Here is a 23595-nt window from a genome sequence, read left to right on the forward strand (position 1 = left end):
CTCTTGATTTTACTTTATTTTTCCTCCCTGAGGAAGCCACATCTCATATGCAAGAAAACTGCTAGAATCCATGACAGAATCAGGAATACAAGGTTGGCTCCTGAACACCTCAGGTTGGCACCTCAACTCCTGAACAACAATGATTATGCATTGCTCTCACTAGCAGAGGCTAAAGCAAAGGAAAGCGCTCCTCCACTAAAGCAAGCAAGTCATGCAGACACACTGGATAACCATATAACCAGCCATGCTCAATTTACACAAGCCTTTCTGCAACAATAGCAACCTTTACCAATGAATCAGTCATATAAACTAACAAGTTATTGAATTAGGTTAGAAATAGGTCTCTTAAAGCTGTATAATTATGCTACCTCCTGCCCTTAGTAAACCCACTCGTTCTATTACAAATGTTAACTCACTCTCTGGAGTGACAGACAAGGGCAGATGCAACACTCTGTCATGTCAGAGTGAAAGAGAATCAATCTCAACACCCTGTGTGTACAAAAAGAATGAAGATTTGTAATGTGAAGGTTCTTTCCCATGCAACATAAGGGCACTTATTCCCCCCAGCTACTTATGATCCATAGTGATGTGTATTGGCATGAAAGACATACAGTGACACAGAAAGACTTCTCCAAAGTGAAACTGTATTACAAAAGGGTCAGAGACAAACCAATACAGTAATAAAGAACAGATTTTTTTCCTTGTTACTTGACTGTAGCTCAAGTACGGTGAAAAGTGGACATAAGGATCTGAATGCCTGATGCATGGCAAAGGCATCAGTGACTGATGCACGATAGATACATAGGATTAAAAATGCTATCTGTGGGAAAATTACTCTTGTAATGTCACCAAGGTCAGTAGCATATATTAGGACTTGCTTTGTAAAAGCCAGTTTCTAATCTTAAAGCTGCCTAGGGGCTACTTATACATGCATATATAAGTTTCCCAAACACTTAAAGGAAAAAATACATAACTCATTCCAGTTTTTTGCCCCCCTTCCATCCCCTTTCAAACCTACAAAATTTCCCAAGGGATAAGACTATTCCATCAGAAAGAACTCTGTTATCATCTGATTAAAACAAGAGCTTGCAACAGGTCTCTAAGGAGGTACAGCCCTTGCCTTCCACCTCTAAGAATCCAGACCAGGTTACAAGAGAGGGCACATTTACCTGGTACCCGGCTGAACACCTAAACAAAATAAATTTAGATATCTCACACACTCAAGAAAGCACTCAAATCCCCAAATTATGAGAACAGCAACACTTACAGTTCAGGCCAACATTTGTCACATGCAAACTATACATGTAGCGGAGACATGTTCTTCCCTTAAGTACTTCATTATCTGGATTCTGACATAGAGATTTCACCATTATTAACATTGATATATACTTTTGATAGCAATTCTCCTTGACTCCTGAGTACATCTGTTCTCAACAGTTTTAGTGCATCTGCAAAACATTTCCTAGATTTGTACTCCAAATGGTAATTGTTCTCTCTGCATCATTGTGTTACCACTTGCAAAGGCTTGAAAAGTAGGTAAGGAAGCAATCTGTTGTGTTGTCCTCTCAAGGTCGGCTGAGCAATGTTATCACAGAAAACAAGGCTGCAGGTAGCAGATCTACATGTTTCAAGTCTCTTGCCCTAGGAGACACAGAATGCAAGTGGCTACACTCACACAGTGGAGGCCAGAGAGCACAGTGAGTGACTCTATGTTTCAAGGAACAATACTGATTTGTCCTTTGCTGCTTCTTGGCACCTGAGGAATGTCTACAGATCAAAATGAAAGTGAGTGAACAGTAAAGATGTAATCTGGACCTGCAATTTAGGCAGTTTCCATGGCAATAACTCAGAAAAAGAAATAAATAGATTCTTTGAAGACTAGCAACCCAAAGATGATGTTCAATAGCCTGTGCTGTCATCCAGGCTAGGAAATTAAAGCTAATCTGTTTGTGACGAGCAGGCATAGCGTACGACATTCCTTGATTGTTTGGATGAGCATCACAATTATGCTTGTTCTCCTGTGGACCATTCTCAGTGGGGATTGTGAAATGCCACTGGATCTCAGTGAAAAAGCAGTGCCAATCTTTTTCAGATCTAGTGCATGAGTTTTCTTCTCCAGAGGTTCCTTCATGAAGAAAATGATTGGGTGCTGTTCCTCTTTTTCTTTCTTCTTCATAAAAGAAAATTGAAAAGTTTTGGAACTTCCAGTCACCCAAAAACGGGCAGAGGGAGTAACATTACAGAGCCCAAAGGCAAGTGCATGGCCTAGGAAAACTGCTTGACCGGTAGGTCAGCAGTCAGGCAGAGGTGCTCCCACTCTGGACCCTTTCAGAGAGCACAAGTTGGTGAAAGTCTCCCTAAATGGATTCAGTGGATTTTGGCACAGGCCTATGTAGAAGAGATGTAAAACACTTTACCTTGACTTTTTAATGAGGAAAGGAGACTTGAGCATTAGACCTAGTAGGGAAAAGTAGTGCTCCCTTGCACGTTCCAGTCCTTCCACAAATCTGCAAACCATCTGAGCTGAGCCTCCTCCTGCGAGTGCACGGGAAGAGTCCCTAGAAACTCACCCAGCACGAGCAGCGTGGTCAGGACTAAGCCAGATCAGGCCATTCCCACCACCCAGACAGCACAACACGATTTTAATCAGAACTACCCAACACTGTTTCAAAGCCGGTTGCTGTATCAATCTCCCACATAGTGACAGACAATACCCCTGCTGTCAACCTTCATTTTACATGTTTGGTGCACAATGGCTGCTCTTGGCTGATTGTAGGATAAAAAGCTATAGCTATTATCAAATAACAGATTGTTCTAAAACAGCATGAAGGGAATGAGGTCTTTTAGATCTTGCACTAAGTAGATGAGGTACAAATGTTATTACCTCTCTTCAAACTGATCTGCTTTTACTCTTCCTTTAGACAGGCATATTTTAGTATTCTCTGTTTGCTCTGTATTATGATCTCAATAACGTATTTTTTCCCCCCGAATTTAGGGCAGTATTAATGCTGGTGCTGTTTCAGCTCTTAGTAGTGAAAAAGTACCAGATAATTTTGATACAATGTATCTTCTTTTTCCCCAGTCAGTAGGGGAATAACCTGCAGAAAGAAACCAACAGGAGGAAGAGACCCAGATGTCATTAAAGGATTGGATGGTGAAGCTGCTTGTTACATTTTTCTATTCTGAATTCATGACGAAAGCATTAGGGAGACATTCAGAACACAGTTTTAAGAGGATAGACACCACTTCAAAATTTAAGGTGGGAGGTAAAAGGAATTTAAACAGAAGCACTCTGTTTCCATACCATGGAAAACCAGGCACTCTGCCATCTGTTACGATGCCCTGTGGAACCTTACTTCCAGAAGATTTTATTCTGATTGCATAATGCCAATTATGCAGATTAAAAATGTGGAAAAGACTGAAATAAATAAACTAAAAATAAAACATTTGAACTCTTTTGGAAAGTTCCCAACCTCAGAATGGGTTAATGAAGCATGAAGTCTCGTCATCTAAAACCGTCTGGAATCCATGAGAACTTCTCAGCTGATTTAAGCAACTTTGGATCTGGCCTCAGTGATAGTGCATGAAACACTATACTATATCAGTGCCGATTCATATACTTATTAAATCATCATCATAAAATGATATTTAATATCTGGAATCATGGTCAGATTGCAGTACAACTTGGCTCTGCTAAGTGCCCCAACCCAACACTTTTCATTCAACCAGCGTGCAACATGCTGGCAGCTGAGTTCTGACTCGGCTTCCCTGAAGCTAAAATCAAATCCTCCCTCATCTGTTGCTGATGCTGCAGAACATGTGTTCTGCATGACTTCTTTTCTCCCCCCACTCTCCCTTCCCAAGTCAAGAGCAACTAGGCCTGAAAAGACATGCTTTTGAAAAAGGCTACTCACAGAAATAACAGCAAACCCTGCATTCCCAAGGGGCCTCTTGCAGGGTAGAAATCTCTTTGCAGCATTGCAAATCATACCTTCAAGCAGAACTGGAGGAAAGCAAGCACCATATTCTGGCATCTCCTGTCACCAAGAGCTGTTGTACTTTCCAGACCAGGAGAAAACTGCAATGACAGTGTACTGAGTCCTGAGGTGTAAAAAGATATCCATCCATATGTGACCCTAATGAAACACCATTAGACCTGACAGGTCCCAAATCCAGCATCTATCCTTGCATCAACAGCAATGTCCTAAAATGACCCTTTGTATGGGAACTAGCTATGCTCTTCTAACCCTAAAATACAGTGAAGGAGTGTACCATAACTCCACAGATTAAGCCAGCTGAGGTTTTCAGAGATCAAAGGCCAATCCCATTAAGCAGAGCACAGATTGTTACTAAACTGAAACAGAGAGACTAGGAATGGAGCGACTCGTGCATAGCATATGGAGTCACCCACAGCATATGAAGTCTCAAAGCACCTTTGCTTACCAGAGTAATACTTCCAAAATGATGTGAATGTGACTAGTCTCATTTTCCCCATCTGTGGTAGCAGGGGGTCTTGACATCGCAGTGGGTGTTTACACTATCTTCAGTCACCTAAATGAGGTGCTCCAGCAGTGAAACATGTCACCATGGGCTCTCTGCATATGAACAGAAGGACAGGAGGTTGCTCCACGCAGCAGTTCCGAGCACTCAACTTAGACTCCAACTGTGAGGATGTTTTAAAGGTGGTTGTCCACAAAGAATCTGGGGGGGACAGCCCAGCTAACTTGGGTGGGTGATTTGGGAGGGTGAGTAAAGAAGATGGAGCCAGACTCTTCCTGGCAGTGCCCAGTGAGAGGACAAGAGGCAGCGGACACAAACCAACAAAAGGAAATTCCACTTAAACCTAAGAAAAAACTTCTTTACTGTGAGGGTAGTCAAACACTGGAACAGGTTTACCAGGGAGTCTGTGGAGTCTCCATCCTTTCAGAGCCTCAAAACTGAACTGGACACAGTCTGAACAACCTAACTCTAGGTGACCCTGCCCTGAGCAGAGGGGATCAACTTGATCTCCAGAGGTGCCTTCTCACCTCAGCCACTCCTGCTTGTGTGATTCCGTGCTCTCCCTTTCATCTCCCTGTTAGCACCCGATAAGAGCCAAGGGGCAACCTGCAGTGACAGGAGAGCTACTTGAGAGCCTGAACGCTTCAGCCTGCCTCTTGCTTTCTTTTCTTCTAACTTCAAAAGCAACTAGCAAAAGAAATGAATTAGGAAAAAAGGGCTAACAAAAAAAGCTCAAGACTGCAAAGAATACAGGATTCTTGGTTTTGACTTTGATGAAAGGAGGAACCCTGTTCTTAAAATACAGGCTTGGATTACAATTTCCAAAAGACTCAGAATTGCTTACATTAAGAACTGTACACCTGCACATGGATGATATACTGAAAAACAGTTTCCATGCAACTCATAGAGCCTTAAAAATACGGGATGCAACAACTGTGAGATATGCAAGCACCAGTAGAATACAACGCTTAAGATGTGTTTGAATGCATTTTTTCAATATGATACCAAATATTATCACCAAGTTACAATCCATTATTATTTGCAATTTCAATACGTAATCTATCATGTATCTAGACTTTTTTTTAAATGTTGAAATATTTCCAGAATTAATTTATGGCTGTGTAATTATTTAGCTACAAAATTTTTGAGTTTTACCTACTTTGTTGTGTCAGTTTCTCCAAAGCTCCTACCTTGCTGTTGATTAATTAGAAAATCTGTACTGAGAAACTGTTGGTGAGAAACTACTGCAGATGTTTAAAAACATATATGTGTATAGACAAGCTGTTTGTTTTTATTCCTTTCATTCTAAATTTTTATAATCTTAATTTTCTTCACTATAATTTTCACTTGCTGATATTTATCATACAGTTAAAGTGTGTCTCCAAAACAAAATACATCAAGAAAAGAAGATTCAAAGCTACTACTCAGAGATGGAAAAGTACCACTTGCCTCAGTTGATGCTTTGCATTTAAGCCACTATTCTGCTGCCATCTGTGCTCTATTTTGCAGATCCGTTCCACTTTGAAAGGATTGTCAAAAAGAAAATACCTTCCTTGTGCTACTTGTTTTCTGAAGCACATTATAAGCAAGATGGCTATCAGCAGTGAGGGAGGATTTGTGCCTCTCAACAAGACACTCACTTACGCTTGTGGAGCAGTACGCTCTGACTTTACCGCGCGTTCTTGTGTTCGGAGCTGGGCTCCTAGTCATAAAATGAAATGCCGTAATACATTCAGTGAACAAGGAGTTTGGCACCCCTCTTGGAGCACAGCCAGATACTTGGGTTTGCATTTACACTTCCAAGCAGGCTGACACCTCTGACTTCCAGTCTTCACCAACAAAAAGGGCAGCTATGACCTCCCTGAGAGCAGAGAGCTACCCTTCAGCTGCCTGGCAACCATAACAGCCCTTCTCAGAAGGGCATGGGTTTAAAAATCCTCCTCTTTTTTTTTTTTCCTAGGTTTATTTGTAAAAAATCATGGACAAATAATATTTAAAACATGTATATTTCAAAACTCTTTTAAAATCAAGGCTATGCACTGAATGTATTTAATAATTTTCAAAAGCCACTTGAATTTTAAATCTGAATGAATAATTCTGGCATGCCTTTAATTGTAACATATCACAGGACCAACACCCTGTTGATTCTCATTTCACAGAATTCCACTAATTAAATCAGCAGTTAAATTCATCCAATCTGCTGAACTTATTCAATATTTTTAAAGTCTGTCCTTTGATTCAGGTCTACATTACAGAATATAGTCTCCTGACGATGTAACGAGCCTTGCCATTCTCACAATTTATATGCTATAGCTACAGAAATCTTAGTCTGCAAATTCAGGCTGGTTTACCATGAGGGTCACTGTGAGCAGCAGGCTGGATCTGTGAGGACAGAAGGTCAAATAGTGAGAAGCTTCTGCTGAGCCTATGCACCGACAGATTTACTGTAAGTGCTGGATAGCATGAATAGTCATTTTGAAAGTGCAGTAATAAAAAAACCACATTCAGGAATGGGAAGGCACAAGTTGTTTTGTTCTTGTAGCAAACCCTGAAAATTCTTTTTTAAAACAGTATTTTCGTGTTGGTTTTTATACCAACAGTAAGTCTATGCGACAAAATAGAACTCAAATGATCACAAACATAAAGAAAGAACTTGCTGGGAGAAGTTTTACATGTTATCAGCTCCTGCAGATGCTTTAAAGGGACCGCAGTACCCACATTAGAACACTTTGACCTGGAGTCCATGAATATGCATATAAGGGAAGTTTTCTCATAAACTTCAAGGGGCTTTGGATACAATCGTGTAAAAGACAAAGTCACATTTATTAGTCAAATCTAGGAAAGACAATTCATAGCATTTCAGAGGAGTTAAAGAGGTAACACGAAGGCTGGAACCTACAATTTTTAGGTCTGGTATTATTCAGCTGAAGAAGAAGGTGAAAGTTTTCAGCAAATTTTCATTTTTGCTTCAATGTAAAATCCAGGAACTACTAGCTGGAAGAAGATTGGTGTTTCCCTTCCTTTATACAGTGTATTTTGTGCTAGAAACTGTAAAATCATTCCAGAAGGGGATGAGATTTTTGCTACAACTAGGTTGAAACATGAGCTTACTGTGTGAGAGTTATCAAAAATTTTTCACATCAACAGTCAAAATGTCAAAGATTTTCATGACCCAATTATCTGACTTTTAACAGACCAGTTCAGAAATTATATTCTGATTCTGAATTATTAAAGTAAATAAGTGCAACTAAAATTTTTGAAGCAAAATCTGTTATAAATGGAAAACCAAAATGTTCTGCTTATGAAATATTCAATATGGGGTGCTTAGAGTGTTTCGAAACTCCTTGAAAAAAGAAAAAAAAAATTACCTGGAGATTTACCAGTATCTTTCCAGCGGCAGCAATTCCCATTTTACAGATTTTAAGAAAATTCCTAAAAAATGAATTACTGAAATAACTACTCAGAGCCTCTTTTTATTTTTCCAGATTAAACATAAAATTGTGAATGGGGATTTTCTAAGGGGCTTTTTAATAGGCTAGTGAGGGAGAAAACATCTACATGCACAAACTGTACCAGTTTAATTATGTTAAACAGTTTAACATAGGAGGTGATCTCACACAATTTAATTAAATCAAGATGAAATTCTGTGCAAGAGAACTGTTTAAGCTGAGCTGGCCTTAGCAAGTAAGTTGTTCTGCTCTAAGAGGATTAGTCTTTTAGTCCCTAAAATCATCTGATTGTCTGACTAAATATATGCATGATACGCCTGGAAATAACTACAGAGAAGTAACTACAGCTGGGCTGATAACCTAAATGGTTAAGTGGGGCCTTATACATTAATATTATTTTCTTCTGGATGCAGCTGGGGCTCAGGTTTCCAAGGCATTTTATGAAGCACCCTGGGAATGGCAATCTTTCCTTCTTTAATTTATAGCACGGAGATGCTTGCTAATGAGAAAAATAATCGGAGATCTGGAGGACTGAACTCTATCCATCCTTTAGGAATGAAAGCATGAAAATCCTTAATGATGCCACAGGCTCACATACTAAAAGGATTGCAGATGATTCTAATTAATACGGACCATTCTGACTTTGTAACTGGCACACACTGAAAAACACTCCCTACTTTCTAGGTCAGATATACAGACACTTGAAAGCAACTGCCAAATATCAGTCCCTAAGGTGTCTGCTTATGTTTATAGGCTAAAAAAAAAAAAAAAAATAGCAGGGAGAGACTTCAGATATCTAAGGCTAAATACACATTGAATATCAAGGAGAAGGATTGTGGTTCTTCTTGCGCATGCACAAAAGGAGGGAAAAGACTGCAAGAAATCTGCCTTCCTCCAGCCTCATAGACTAACCTATGCAGGGCAAGCCATGATGTGTGCAAGCAGCTCAATGCAGCCACTCATACTGAGCAGCCCACGCTTGTGGAAGGAGGACTGGCCAGCCCTGTTACTGTCCTGTAAATGGGCTGGTGGTGGGAAGCGGAAGAGATTTGCAGCATCGCTTTAAAAAGCAGCAGAGTTCCTAGGGCAAAGATAGCTGAGACAGCCAGGGTCCCACCAGGCAAGGGGAGGAGGCTGACACTGTCACTCTTTCACAGATGCCAGCAAGATTCAGGTCAAGAAGGCTTAAGGTACAATTTGGCCTGTAACACTGTTAGAAACTGTAAGATAAAACACATGTGCCAAGAGATCCTGATGACAGTGTCACGGTAAATTACATGGGAAAAAATTTAACAGCTGGGATGTGTATTTCCACCTTACCATGTAATGGCAAACATCCCTTACCAAGACCAAAGCTTTCAAAACAGTGGCAACATCAGCATCCCATGGGTTACCCCATTTGCCTCTAGCTACCAAGCAAAAGTTTCTCTTGATTCTCCACTGTGAAAGACTCACGTCTGCACTGCACAATGGTCCCTAGGGTTACAATCCTTCTTTTTCTGAATAAAACACCATTCAAATGAAGGTTGCCATAAAGTAGTTATTTTCCCTTGGTCTTTCCTGTAGCTCCCTCAGATTCTTTACATTGTTCTGCGCTTCCCTTTGGCTCAGCCCATTTATGAAATGCATATGCCACTAAAACAGCCATTTAAAAGCCATTTTGTACATATAAACTGATCTTAAAAAAACACCATAAAAAAAAATCTGCTACTAATAACTGTTACGGCTGCTATTCCTGAGGCAATACAACAGAGGCCCACTTGTACTGGTTGCAATTGAAGAAGAATCCCTATAATTTGTGAAGGTGGTAACACAATGAAATGCTGGTAATGCAAAGCTGAGCGGCAATGATGAAACAGCATCATTGCACAGAATCTGTCAAATGCATTTACTTAATGACAAAGTACCTAAGCCCTAGGCAATACGGTTACCTTAGCAGTGGGTTTAGCAGATCTTACAGAAACATGGTTTTGTTAATGTTTACAAAAGATGTTTTCTATAGCTAAAGAGAAGATAAGAAATACGCTGCATGGACTGTAAAAGATGATCTACTACAATAATCCAACTTTCCCATATAAATGAAATAGGGACCAGGATCCACCTTCTTCTTTTGCCTTCGTTATCTGCATAATTAAACAGCAAAGCAGACATTTAAAAGGGAGAATGGCATTCTGATACCCTTTCTTCAGCTTGTCAATGTGTTATATGATTGTATTAGGCAAGGAGCTGTTCAAAAATAAAACAGTGAAAATAAAAGCTGAGTTGCCAAGTCTGATTTTTCAGGCAAAAAAGCCTGAAAAGAATAGAACCTAAAGACTTTGGTGACATTTAGATACACTCATGAGAGATCAGCAAACAAGATCTTTGTGATTTTAAATATTATATGGTAAGAACATACTTCTCAACCAGAGATGCCTTTTTTTTTTTAACTTGACTGACAGTGAGCAAAGTTAAATACAAAACTGTAAAAGGGTAAATACAATAACGAGATGCTCTGACTCACTTGGTGCCCAGATACTCCAGAGCTACCTCTTCCCTTTTGATTGTGTATCTGAGAAGCAAGAAATGTTTGTGTTTGAGAGTCAGAGATGAAGCAATGCAGGATTAACACAAGTCTCGTGTGTATTTAGATCACAGAATCACAGGATCAGTTTGGTTGGAAGAGACCTCTGGGATCATCGAGTCCAACCTTCGCCCTAACACGACCATGTCAACTAGACCATGGCACTAAGTGCCACATCCAGTCTTTTCTTAAACACCTCGAGGGATGGTGCCCCCACCACCTCCCTGGGCAGCCCATTCCAATGCCTAATGATCCTTTCTGTGAACAAATGCCTCCTCATTTCTAACCTGAACTTCCCCTAGTGCAATTTCAGACTATGCTCTCTTGTCCTGTCATGAGTTGTCTGGGAGAAGAGGGTGACCCCCACCTCACTACAACCTCCTTTCAGGTAGATATTGCATTATAAAGCAGAACACCTAATAACTATACAAAAATGAGTAAATAATATGCCACAAAGAAAAAGGACTGGAATTACATCTGTTTCTCCCTGCACCAGGCCAATACAAACTGAGGGTGGACATCAAAACAGTGAAAACCTCCATATCCTAGTGTATTTCTTTTTATATCCAAATGGCTCAAAGTGGCCACGGTAGGTGGAAGCAACTCAGAATCACATCTGATGAAAACATACATGAATGCAGACTAATATTGTCAGGAAACGAGAGAGAAGACATGCTCTTGACTGTCTATCAGTGAGGACATCCAACCTAATGTGACATCTGCTACTGTGTTCTCTGGAATACAGCTGGGAACACATTCAGAGGTCACAGTAACTGCAAGATGAACTGACATAGCGGACAAAAAACTATGCCAACAGCCAAAGCCAAAGGTGATATTGTTCCTCAGAGAAAAATCCTCCAGCATTAGACAGCTGTTCTATTTCTAGGATTGCTCATGTACTGTATTTTATCTAGAAATAAAAACTGTAGCAATGATGAGGTAATCAGGATTCCAGAGTGGACTAACTTCCACAGCATATTGCTGCTACAAAAATGGCATATTACTGCTATAAAACCTCTTTGAGAGATCTGATTTCCCTTTATTTTTTGTTTTCTTTGCTACCTAATGCTCAAATTTGTTCTCACTGGAACTTTCATTAAATATTTAGAGCTTCATCCAAATAAGGATTGATTGCTTTACTGCAAGTACACTTCACACATTGAAGGAAGCTAACTGATTCCAGTGCATCAAACACATCTCAAAAACTGTGATATCAATAGAATGACAACATAAATTCAGGTTAGAACCATTTAAACCAAGTATTCGGTAAAGCCCTAATCCAAGTAAGAGCAATAATTATAGAATGAGTGGCTGTAGACAGACAAACTCACCCAAACCAACAGGCTGTGCAAGAAATAGTACAAAATAATCCACCTTGCATTATTTTACAGCAGATAAAACACCACATTGAAATAACCATCCTCTGAAATAAGCTACCAGAAGATGAAGAATGCTTCCTATCACATTTGTCTTTATGGTAGCCCACAAAATAATCAGGTATCTAAACGTGTGGGCAGTAAAATATGCAAGTTAGAAAGTAAAGGAGCACAGATGAAGCTGTTACAGAAAGAAAGGCAACCGTTAACCTTTATACATCCAAGACAACTGAGCCTGGTGCAGTTCACTGAGCAGATGGAAGGTGGGAAACCTTACACGTGGCCTAATGGGATTCTCATGTTCCAAACTGCACAGAGGGAAGTGCTGTGTGCATGGGACTTCACTGCACGCACACACACACACACATCCCAGCTCAACAATAAATGGGATGCTACTGTGCAAACCTACTATCGTAGGGTAATGAACCTAGCTGGGAACATATAAGAGCAGTGAGGATATAGGGAAAAAATGGGCCACACAGATAAATCACACCTTGGTCCACAAATGGAACTCCTCCAAGCGTGCAATACGCCAGGGTGAACACATAGACATGCTGCGGGTAATACAAGAATACGTACCATAGCAGGCTGGTATTAGCACATGAAAGCTACCCAGCCACAGGAGCGCATCCTTCCAGTACAGATATATATCTGCTATCTTATGTTGAGCTGGCACGTAAAGCACAGACCGACCCTAGTGCTCTGGCTCCACCTGTCACAGGGTACTGGGGCTTTTCCAGAGAGCTGCTCAGCCCACAGGACCTGGTATTGCACTGCCTGGCTCTGAAGCACTGTACAAGGTTTGTCCTTCTGTACTCCCTCAGATGACACAAGCATGCAGTTCATGGCTGTGAGTGCTGAGAAGAGGAGATTTATGAATGTCTAAGGTATGTTGAGTAGTAAAACATGCCTCTCCATGGGCACTGTTTCATGACAGTTGTACTGTAATAGCTGGCATCCTCTCTGGCACACTAAGGTAGCAAAAGTTCAGAGTATCTGCTAGAGAGGGCTGAGATGCATATAGTTATCACAAAGAAGCTCCATATTAATGGCCCCAAAGAGGTAAATTTGTGTTTCACACCATGCTACAGCACAGGAGCTCTTGGTAAATGCCTTTACCTCAGTGCCTTCTTCACAACATTTACTCATATCTAGTCAGCTGAAATCTACATTTCAGTTGTGTTTGTCTGTATAAGCTGACCATTAGCAATAGGACACTAGGCATCAACAAAATGCTTACAAAATACTAAACACCCCCACCCCCACCCCCCTTATCCTGAAAGAACCAAGCATACTCTGTTCCAAGGAGAATCTTCATGGGATCCTGCAACATTGTCTTGTGAAAATGAGTCATGTCTGAATACATCAAAACAGAAAGCTCTGTGAACCAATAAACCATCTATCCAGCAGTAGGTATCTGTTCAGGCTGTAATGTGATTTTCCCGTCCTTTCATCAGGACACTCCATCAGAAAAGTGAAGTGGGGTGTGCAAAGCAACATGGAGATAGGCAAGTTGCTCGCTATGCAACAACAGGGCCCTAACAAATTTTTCAGAGCAGCCTGATAACTAAGAGCAGCATACACCAAACCTATTTCTGAAGCCCACAGTTAGGGTAAAATCTCCAAGCATCGAAGTATAACATGCCTCTGCCTACCCAGAATTGATCTTCAAAGCCACCAAAAAAAAAAAAAGTTGGCTCTCCTGTCCAACTGAAAGCATTCAAAGAAAACTGTCAGTAGTTTCTAGCAGCATTATTCATCTAACATCTGCTCACTCTTACAGTTGCTGTCATGGCTCAGGGGGAAGCTGGAACGTTCCTGAAACCTAGTGTTATTCCTAGTGAAAAGGCTATGACAAATAGCAATGTGGTATTAAAGATCAAGCAGCAAAAAAACCCATAGAAACCTGGGCCGCACAGGACAGAAATCATTGCATAATTTAGTGCCATTACACAGCCCTCCCCATACCTTCTCCTAACAAGCTTAATGGCATCAGGGAAAAGACAACGATGCTCTAGCTATTGTACTGGAGATAATGGACAATGGTCCTGCAGGATAGCAGCACTACTAGTCTATGGATCGCATGGCAGAAGGGACCATTGTGACCACGCAGCTTTTCTTGCTGTGCAACAAAAAAGCTGTATGACTTTTCTGAATGAATTATTGTTTGACCTATTATCTACCTGTTGGGCAGGCACATTATCCTGAATGAGCAGTGTTGAGTGATAGAAGATCCAATAGAGCCTTTAGGTAAATTGCTTTAGTGATTATTTGTCTCACCATTAAAATTTTACAAAGTTTTTCTAGATTTATATTTGTCCAGCTTCAATGCCAAACACTTTGTTGCTCTTACATACTGCCTGCCAGAGCCCTTTTGCTCCCCATGTAAGTATTACACTGGGTGAGCAAGTTAACACTTAGTTTTCATCTTGTGAAGTAAGATTGAGTGAGGTCTGTAGTTCCAGTATAACAACTACTTAACACTGTCCAAACTCTCCAATTTATCAACTATCCTTCCTGAAAAGTGGATGTCAGAAACCTGGATGTCTGGCTAAACTATGTTCACTGTTCTGTAAGAAATCACAGGTGTTAACCAAAACATACTTCAGGTATCCTTGGCGATATTGGGACCAATCAATTAAGTCTGACAACTACCAGAAGTGCCAACAATTCACAAAAGTATGAACCCAACCTGGTTCTGCACCAGAAACTGTTGCCTTAAACAGGAATGTACGAAGACCTCTTGCGTTCTTCAAAGCTTTCAAAAGGGCCTCTTTCCTGTAGTGAACTAAATTCTATGACTTCACAGCTTTTTTTCTTTTAATATCCATGTCTTCCCCTGGAGAACACTTCAGCAATGAGTAATCAGACTGCATGCAGGATTTCTGCCAGCAGTGTTAGCAGCAACAACGACAGACGAGCCGTGATCTCTGAGATTGGGGCATTAGCAGCTTTGGAACCAATCTGCTCTCCTCTAATGCCCAGGCTCAGCCTACTGCTGTACAGCAAATTCATCACGGAATAAGGAAAAGGGGAAGATTTTACAAGCATGATGGCATGACAAGGGATCCAGCAAAAGTGCCCTCTGTCACAGAGAGTGAAATGGAAGGATACATTAAAAGGAAGCAGAATAACCTTGCTTATACAGATAAACAGGCATTCATACATGCAGTAGTCAAAATAAGTCAGAAGTATGGTCTAGGCATCTCTCAGAGAGAAACAGCTGAGGTGGTTTCATCCTCTTTACTCGCTGTGATGACAGGTCTACCAACATCTTTCTCTCCAGGTTTGACTGCTCCGGCACACAGGCATGCTTGAGTGCACTCGTTCACACAAACACACACTGAGCACATCTACCTGCACCCAGTGACAAGCATTTAACTAACTGCCACCCAGTACTATCCACAGGTTACAGAGATTCCACAGGGCCTGGACCAGAGATTATCGAATTTCCACTACCACAAACCAATCGCTCCAGGCAAACACCTGCAAGCAGCCTTCCTGGCACACAACACAGCCCTTCCAGTACCAGAGAGGATGGCAAGCAAACTGCTGGACTACAAACAAAGTCCTGGGATTCCCACTGAATTCCTACTAAGGACACAACAAGCCAGAAAATAGATCCAAAACGAAAGCCCACAATGTGGTATGTTGTGAGCTTTGACAAAGGGGACAAACTCCATCCTCCTCTGTAAGGACACACGGTCATGTCCTTTCATTGCTTCCTGCTAGTCAAAGTGCTAGGGTAGCTCACAGCAAAATAAATTCTTCCAAGGGCATTTCACTACCTAACAGTAAAAAAAGTTACACCATTAAGGTTCAAAAGTAAGCCAGGAATTTAGAAGTCTCTCAGCGTTGTCATAGCTTCATGTAGGACTGTGGAAAATAGTTTTATCCTGAATAGCAGGATATACTTTGCTTAAAAACAATTTTTGTTCTGTTCAAAGTACTTTGATTTGCTGAAGTTGACTGCATTTATTTATGAATGCAGCATTACACTATTTTCTGTTTTGAACTGCTATATTTTACAGGCTAGGGCTTTTCTACTTAACAAACTCCATTTCTTCTAGAGGGTAGACATGGGAGAAGGGTTGAGCAGATTTCAGCAGCAGCTGTGCAACCTCCATATGACAACGGATGGTGTCTGCATCTGGCTGAAGGGGAACACAATATATTTTCAGCTTACAAAAGTGTGATTTTTCTAAGCAGAAGGCTGGTGTGGTATGAAATCTGGTGACTTGAAGCTCTGTCACATTACTGTGTATGTCTGTAGAGGTATGGTGTCTGCTCCTGAGCACTGCTAACTGCGGAGACCAATCACCATGTTTTCAAGCCATGAGCAGAGTCTTGACTCACAGATTTGGATGAGCTGGCAGCTCAGCTTTGTGTTCAGTTAGTTTGATACAAAAAGAGCTATTAGGACCTGTGTTTTACATTTCTCAAAATACACAGTATAGTTGCTTGCACCTCTTCTTACTTGAACATACGCTCCTTTACCAGTAGCATCCTCCTTTCTTTTTTGCTCCAGAGTAGGAATTATTTTGGGATTGCCACTTCATTTCCTATTTCAGCTATACAAACAAAGATAAGAAGGTTGCTCTTGTGTCCATCCCTTACACACACCCCACCACTCCTTTCCAACAAGAAGAGAGCCGCTTCTCTCCCATTCTGCATGAAGCTCTCCGATATCCACATTTTCCAAGGCAGAATTGCCAGTGGGTCTGGGTTATGTGAACAACAACAACTCACATGAGTAACAGGTTCTACCACTGGGCTCTTCCCTTGTCTTTAGCATCTTTCCACAAAGAATGACAGCTTCCTGTGGGTCATTTTAGAAGTGTAAATTTAGCTCTTGCTTCCAACATGAGGTTTGGGGCTCATAGCTTAAGACCCACTTGCTGCATGCATTTATTTACTTCACATCTGACACTAGTCTTACTGGATGGTAACACACAGTGGAAAATGCAGAAACAAAAGTACACATTCGATACGGCATGGTTTCATTTAAAGAAGCAAAGGTAAAAACAGGGAAGTAAGAATGAAGTAAAAAACCCCACATTTATTCAACGCTGTTGACTCACTGTCTTACCTTCCTATGGGTCCCAGATCTCCGGAGTCCTGGCTGCCTGCATCACTGGGTGTGCTCACTGATTTCGAAGAGGGAGACATAGGGGTTGGGACTAAATAATGAAAATAACAGGTATCCCATGTTAACACATGCAGCGACTGCACTGATGAAGAGCAGTGTCAGACAAATTAAAACCAATGGACCAAAATGATAGTGGATGAATGAGTAGGAGAATTTGAAATGGTGAAAGCAAATAAGGAAGGAAAGAAAAAGAAAAGGAAGAGAGTCAAGTGAATTTTAAGTCTTTTGGAAGTGTTAAAACTGACATGAATTTAGACAGGACTGAAAGCCCAATGGGAACCTACAGCTAATCAATGGAGGAGATATCTGTGGAAATAAAATAGCACTTGTTTTCTTGGATATAGTTTAAGGTGACTTGCTAAGATTTTAAAGGTATGAAAAAATATCAAGGTCTTGTCTTGTCAAAAAACTAAGTGAACTCTTCTGGTAAAGTCAAGTAGGCAACAGAACAAACATACTTTCCAAATTTTGACTTTAAATCAAAAGCCAGTGTCCATTAGATATGGTCTAAGGCTGCAGTGTGGAAATGACACAAAAAAGAAAAGCTAAATAAGGAAATCCAGCTAAGTTAAAATCATTTCCCAAAGATGGCAAGAATACACATTAGTTTGCTTAGTGAGCATGTTTTCTTAAGTAATTTAAGTCACATAAAGTTTCCATTTCGGGTGGGATATGATTTCAACACTCAAGGAAAAGTTTTCCTTGGTTTAGATACTATTTGCCCAAGCTCTAGAAATTATTTTCTCTTTGGTTTGCCAGGGCTTTTGAAGCGTATTTCATGCAAAGGCAGTTCTGTTTCCTGAAACAGGAAAGGAAGTTCATAGCTCAAGGTCAGCCCGAGTTAAAGCTCTTCAGCAAGGAAATAATAAATAAAAAAGTAAAAATATCCTGATTTCTTTTAAAATGGTTTCTCGAAAACATTTAAAATGCAGAGATGGCTCCAGTCAAGATTTAATGCAAGTATTCTTCAAAGCAGCCGCATTGAATAAAACACAAAAAGGGGGTTTAATGCAAGAGCAAAGTTTCCCATTTGGTTTAAATCATGTGCATTTCCTTTTACAGATTTAACAGAGTAAAACTTTAAAGTATTTTGTTATGCTTTATAATGTATAATGACAGACCTGTCAAGAGATTTGGATTTTCCATGCGGTCAAACATTTCATGCAGATTCTCACTAGAGACTGTCACAGAAATGACTGCAGCATGAAAAGTGAATTCATCTTCGTGACAGCCCTTTGGCAGGTTACAGGTATGTCGTGGCTGTTTATGTATTCCATATTCACAGTGGGACCTGAGTATCGTATGCATATGTGAAGGCAGAATTAAAGCCTCCTTTGTATATTAATTGTGAGTGTATATACAGGGAATGAAAGGACAAAATACTATTGTTTAACTAAAACAACTCTTATATGTGAGTTTTCATGTTCTTTTGACAGCATCAAACACAAAATAACTACTAAGATAAGAATTGATAATTTGCAACATGAATATATGTATTTAGTTAATAATATATAAGGAAATATATCCTCATTTTTAGAAAAAAAAAAGATGAGTATTTTAATTGCTATAACATTAAAAATGTATCTGACTTTATAGTATCATGATGTAATTTACAAAACGTTTTATGAGACATAAAAGTGACCTAATGACTTGTCAGACAATTCTTCTGAGAAGTAGTACTTAAAAGCTTCAGTTACTATATTACAACTTACAATAAAAATAGTAACTTTTCCCAACAAATGTTGGTTGATGCAAGTTAGGAATTGAAATCCCAAATCAGAATGTCACAATCTACTTGCATATGCACCCAAGCATGTGTATAAGCTGCTTTCCTAAATCAAGGCTTCCGTATTTTGTCAAATTTGGAGTTTTTACTAAATATTACAGGCAAGAATATCTAGGGGTAAAATCCTAGATTCAACCCCAATGAATTTAATGACAAGGCTTGATACCTCCAGAAGGGCCAATATTCCAGCTAAAATAGTGAGAGCGATTCTGGATTCAAAGGAGAAGAAAGCACAGGAAGGAAGGAAGGAAGGAAGGAAGGAAGGAAGGAAGGAAATAAATTTCTCACTTTAGGGCCACCCAAGAAATGAGACAGAACATAATCAAGGTAATCAATATTCAGATGCTATAAAATCTGCCACATGTATTTTTAAACTGAGGACTTCAGATTCTAGAACTGAAACATCAAAACCAAAAAAGAGGTTGAGCACATGAAACCAGAGTTAAAATCTACAATAATGATCTGATGATAAGCTTCTTGCTATTTGTGATTTGTCTTTTTATTTCTCCTCTCCAGTTTTGCTCGATTTTAAAAGAAAATCAGTGGGAGTTCCCACATGACTATGCTCCTCCTTCCTTAGCAAAGGCTTAATCTGAATTTTTGAAACAAAACTTGGGGCTAATGAAGTACAGCATTTATAACAACATTTTCTAGGTCATCAGAGAGATGTGAGAGAAGATAAAACAGTCCATCAGAAAAGAAATCACTGCTGGTATGCAAAACCAACCTGTATTACATTCAGAAAATTTCTTGAAGAAATGAAACAGATGTTTTTGGCAATGACAAGTACTCAAAATGCCATGAGCTGGTACGTGTGAATGGTATGGCAGGCATTCAAACAGAAGAGTTCACTTCACTAATACAGCCAAAAATCAAAAAAGCCAAGCATGCTTTAGTAGAAAGAATGCATTCATTGTGGCACAGCTGAATGCTTTACAGTGTGCTTCTCTTAAATACCTAGAGGTGGTTCTGGGGATATACCAATGCTCTGTAACAAGGCTTCTGTCTCTCTTCTTTTGCGGTCTAGGTCAGAATCTTCCTGAGCTGGCTCCTTCTTTTGCTGTAGGTCAGCCTGAGTTAAAACAAAACAGAACAGAAAAGTTTCATCCACATATAATCACCTCTAGCAATTAAGTGTGTGGAAAATATTTATATTCACCACTGCTTAGGTACACTTTGAAATTCCCTCAGATACATTTAGATAATTTATAACTTAGATAATTTGTACTGTGTATATCAGTAACAATATTTTTCCCTGAATGAATGGGAAAACTGAACTTTGCAAGGATATTTGCAAGGATTTTTACAGCACACTGATTGAATTCTTCTGCCTCCCACTAATCAGATGCAACTTATTCAGCTAATATAAAAGCTGACCATAGAATACGGCCTCAAGTTATGCCAGGGGAAGTTCAGGTTGGATATTAGGAAGAACTTCTTCACTGTAAGAGTGGTTAAGCATTGGAACAGGCTCCCCAGGGAGGTGGTGGACTCACCATCCCTGGAGGTGTTCAAAAAACATTTAGACGTGGTGCTTCGAGACATGGTTTAGTGGGCATGGTGGTGTTGGGTAGATGGCTGGACTTGATGATCTTTGAGGTCTCTTCCAACCATAATGATTCTGTGATTCTATGAATAACAGATATCATTACCCTGAATAAAAATGGCCCCTTCCTACTTCTTCCAGGATCAAGACATAAAATTCCATTGGACTTTAGTGGTGTAGGTTAAGGGCCTACATTTGGTCCCAAACATTTGTTGGCAATAAAAATACTTTCTCATAAACTTCAACATCTAACAGGAGCAAAGGAAAGGACTGACGTGTCTAAAATAGGATTTTGGCAGCTGTGAGCACCAACAGCCAAAATTAAGGGTCCACAAGACCCCTCCCTCTTTGCTTAGATATCTATACCTCCTTGGAGCTTCCACACATTAGCCTCCTCCCCCTCTGGTCTACTGGGACCTAGCAACAGGAGGAGCAACATCTGCATTAGCCAGAATTCCTTATATTTAGCTCATCATTCTGCAGTTTAGTAGGGTGGAAGGAAAACACCGATACCCCAGCCTAGTGGTTAAGGCAGCCCATTGAAAGAAACAGGCTTGCAGCCCTTCTCCCAAGCAGATGAGGGAACTGAACCCATGTCCCTCTTTGTAGTCTAGTGCAGTAACCAGTAATGCAAGTAAAACAAAATGCAAGTGGTCGTGTCTATCATTTTATCATGTCTTAAATACAGCAATCCCAGCATAATTCTTTTAGAGAATGTCTGGAGGCATCTGCCTCTATACTTTGGATCCTAAGGTTGCTTCTAAATTGGCTGATCCCATCTAGCCTCCACACAGAGAGGTTTTCCTTTCTGCTGAAACCAGAGTGTGGGGCACAGGGGACTTGCACAGTGCCTCAGCCTGGTGTTGGTGTTGGTGCAGGCACAACAGAAAACCCTGAAGTTCAGAACCATCCCCATGTTCTTCAGTTTGGACACAGCCAGGATGCAGAATGCTTTTATACAGACAAGGACAAAGTTCAGGCATATCCCTGTGCTCAGCTCTTCCTATGAGCTAGACTGAAGCATCTCCCAGTACTTAGGGTTGTAGACAACTCTTCTGCACCAGTGTACATGGCTAAGCACCGAAGGGAGTGTTAGACTTCACTTCTGGAGGTCATCAGGCATCACAGTGCAGCCCATTTACGGCACCATAGTCAGGCACTGCAGCGTAATCTGTAGAGCTGGGTGTCCTGAGCTGGATCTGGCTATCGGGGTCAATGGAAAGTTCCAACCACCGCAAGATCTCCACGAGGCACAAAATCAGAGGCAGGGGACAAAGGAAAGGATTTAATAGCTTCCTCGAGCCATTAGCTTGGCTCCCTTCCCTCTAATTCATTAACAGGCTAGTAATGAACACCGCAAATGTTAATGTTTAAAGTTCTGCTTACAGAGGACTCCCCCAGTGACTGCAGGAGCTTCACTGGGGGGTGTGCCAGTAATTGCACAAAAATGGCTCAAATGAAAAAAGATTAAAAAGCCAGCCAAAACTGGAATGCTGATTTCTTGGATCACATCACATTTCCACAGTAATTCCATGAAATTCATGTACAATATTAAAGTGTCAGTTTAAAAGGAAACCAGTTATTAGTAAAGGATAACAGGTGCTTTAAACTATAGTAAGTGTTGACATTTGAAGGAAAGGAAACATAATCACTTAATGCTTCTCTGACTTTGCATGAAAATGAATATCCACTCCCTGTCAATTCTCACCTCTTTTCCACTAAGTGACTGAATAAAAAGAAGTACAAATCCCTTAATGAAAAACCTAATGCATATTGTCAAGGACAAATAAACTAATATGTCAATCAAACTTTAACAGAACTGAAAGATGCACCCATGCCAGAAGATGAAAATGCAATTGCAATTACGTTTTACTTTACTGGAGAATAATAATTGTAAATCTGTTACCTTAGCTAGTAATCAAACTAGTCTTCAGAGTACAAAAATACATATTTAGATTGTAATGGCTTGAAAAATATGTGAGCCCTCTTTCTGTCTTTCCCCACTCACCACTCCCTTTCCATTGAAGGAGAGCCCAGGAAAAAGCACTGTGGCAAATCAATTTTTCTTTCTACACACACATACACATCATGTTGTCTAAACTGTTGTCATCTGACAGTGTGTTGGTTTTAAAAGCAATTCCCTCACCCCAACTTTCTTGACTAAAAATAAGCATTTTTATTTTAAGGTTAGACTGATGTGGGTTTGAGGATCTCATTCCACATGACAGATACCTTGGGGTATACAATACTGAGATGTCAAAACCTCAGCAAGCCCTTTCTGCAAGCATGAGCTATCTAAAAGGTGCTTTTGCATATTTACCTCTTTCTTCTTCCTTTCTTCCTCCTTCCGTTTCTTTTCTTCTCTTATCTGAGCCAAACGCTGCTTTTTGCGCTCAAGTTCTGCTTTCAAATCACTTTTGTCTGACATTTTGACTCTGCTGGAAACAGAATTACAGAAAAAAAGGTGAAAACAGAATTAATGTTTTCTTTATCTACTGAAAAAAGATACCTAATTATATCAAAAATAGTGCTGATAAAATTGCTACAAATATGTTTCTATATAAACACTGGACCTTGGACTATACTGACATTGTAGAAAGCAGGATATTTGTTTCACAACTTTTATTTCAAGAAATTAGACCAGAATATCACTGAACATGGAATATATTTTCAAATTACCTTTATTAGAAAACTGCCTTTGTGAAGCAAACCCATTTTTGTCTGCTGTTCAAAATAATGCTTTAATGCTTTTTGCACACTGAAGCTAAAGTCTTTTGATTTTCCTCAGCTTCAGCAGCTCTGCCAGACTGTAGGACCCAGATCGACAAATAGATTTCAAGTACGAGAACAAGATCTGTCCCAAACAGCCCCATGCATCTTAGACAAGAAATAATTCTACTTGCAAAATTTGGAAATGTGATAGCTTTCGTTTCTGCAGGTGCCTCGAACAGCTGCTGTCCCAGGACAGCCCCATTCCACTGGTACAGCCCCACACAGACCACCAGCTCAGTCTCAGTATCCTTCACATATTCACCCCTCCAGGGAGGGCCCTCACCAAGGTAGGGGATATCCTGCACCAGAATCTCCTCCACCCTTTCCAGGGAAAGCTGGACCATTCCTCCAGAAAGCTGCACACGAGGCACAAAACCAGGCAACCCAGCAAACCTGAGCTTCTCTTTAATGAAGCAGCACATTGCTCCACCAACAGTCTCATGCTCAGATCATC

At 40.3% G+C, this 23595-nt stretch overlaps 1 protein-coding gene across 1 annotated transcript in view; it reads right to left on the minus strand.

The window, feature by feature from the left end:
* LOC104162351 (cytoplasmic dynein 1 intermediate chain 1) overlaps positions 1-22803 on the minus strand; it is a gene marked incomplete at its 3' end in the record, with an annotated part of 136397 nt that extends 113594 nt beyond the window's left edge. Inside the window, exons 1-3 of the mRNA XM_009701063.1 lie at positions 22690-22803; positions 19781-19895; positions 16978-17035 (exon numbers count right to left, since the gene is read on the minus strand). Of these exons, the coding sequence (XP_009699365.1) occupies positions 16978-17035; positions 19781-19895; positions 22690-22797 (281 nt within the window). The remainder of the gene's footprint in view (positions 1-16977; positions 17036-19780; positions 19896-22689) is intronic.
* Positions 22804-23595: the final 792 nt, after the last annotated feature.

The sequence above is a fragment of the Cariama cristata genome, unplaced genomic scaffold (genome assembly GCF_000690535.1).
Source record: "Cariama cristata isolate BGI_N322 unplaced genomic scaffold, ASM69053v1 scaffold1935, whole genome shotgun sequence".
NCBI lineage: Eukaryota > Metazoa > Chordata > Aves > Cariamiformes > Cariamidae > Cariama > Cariama cristata.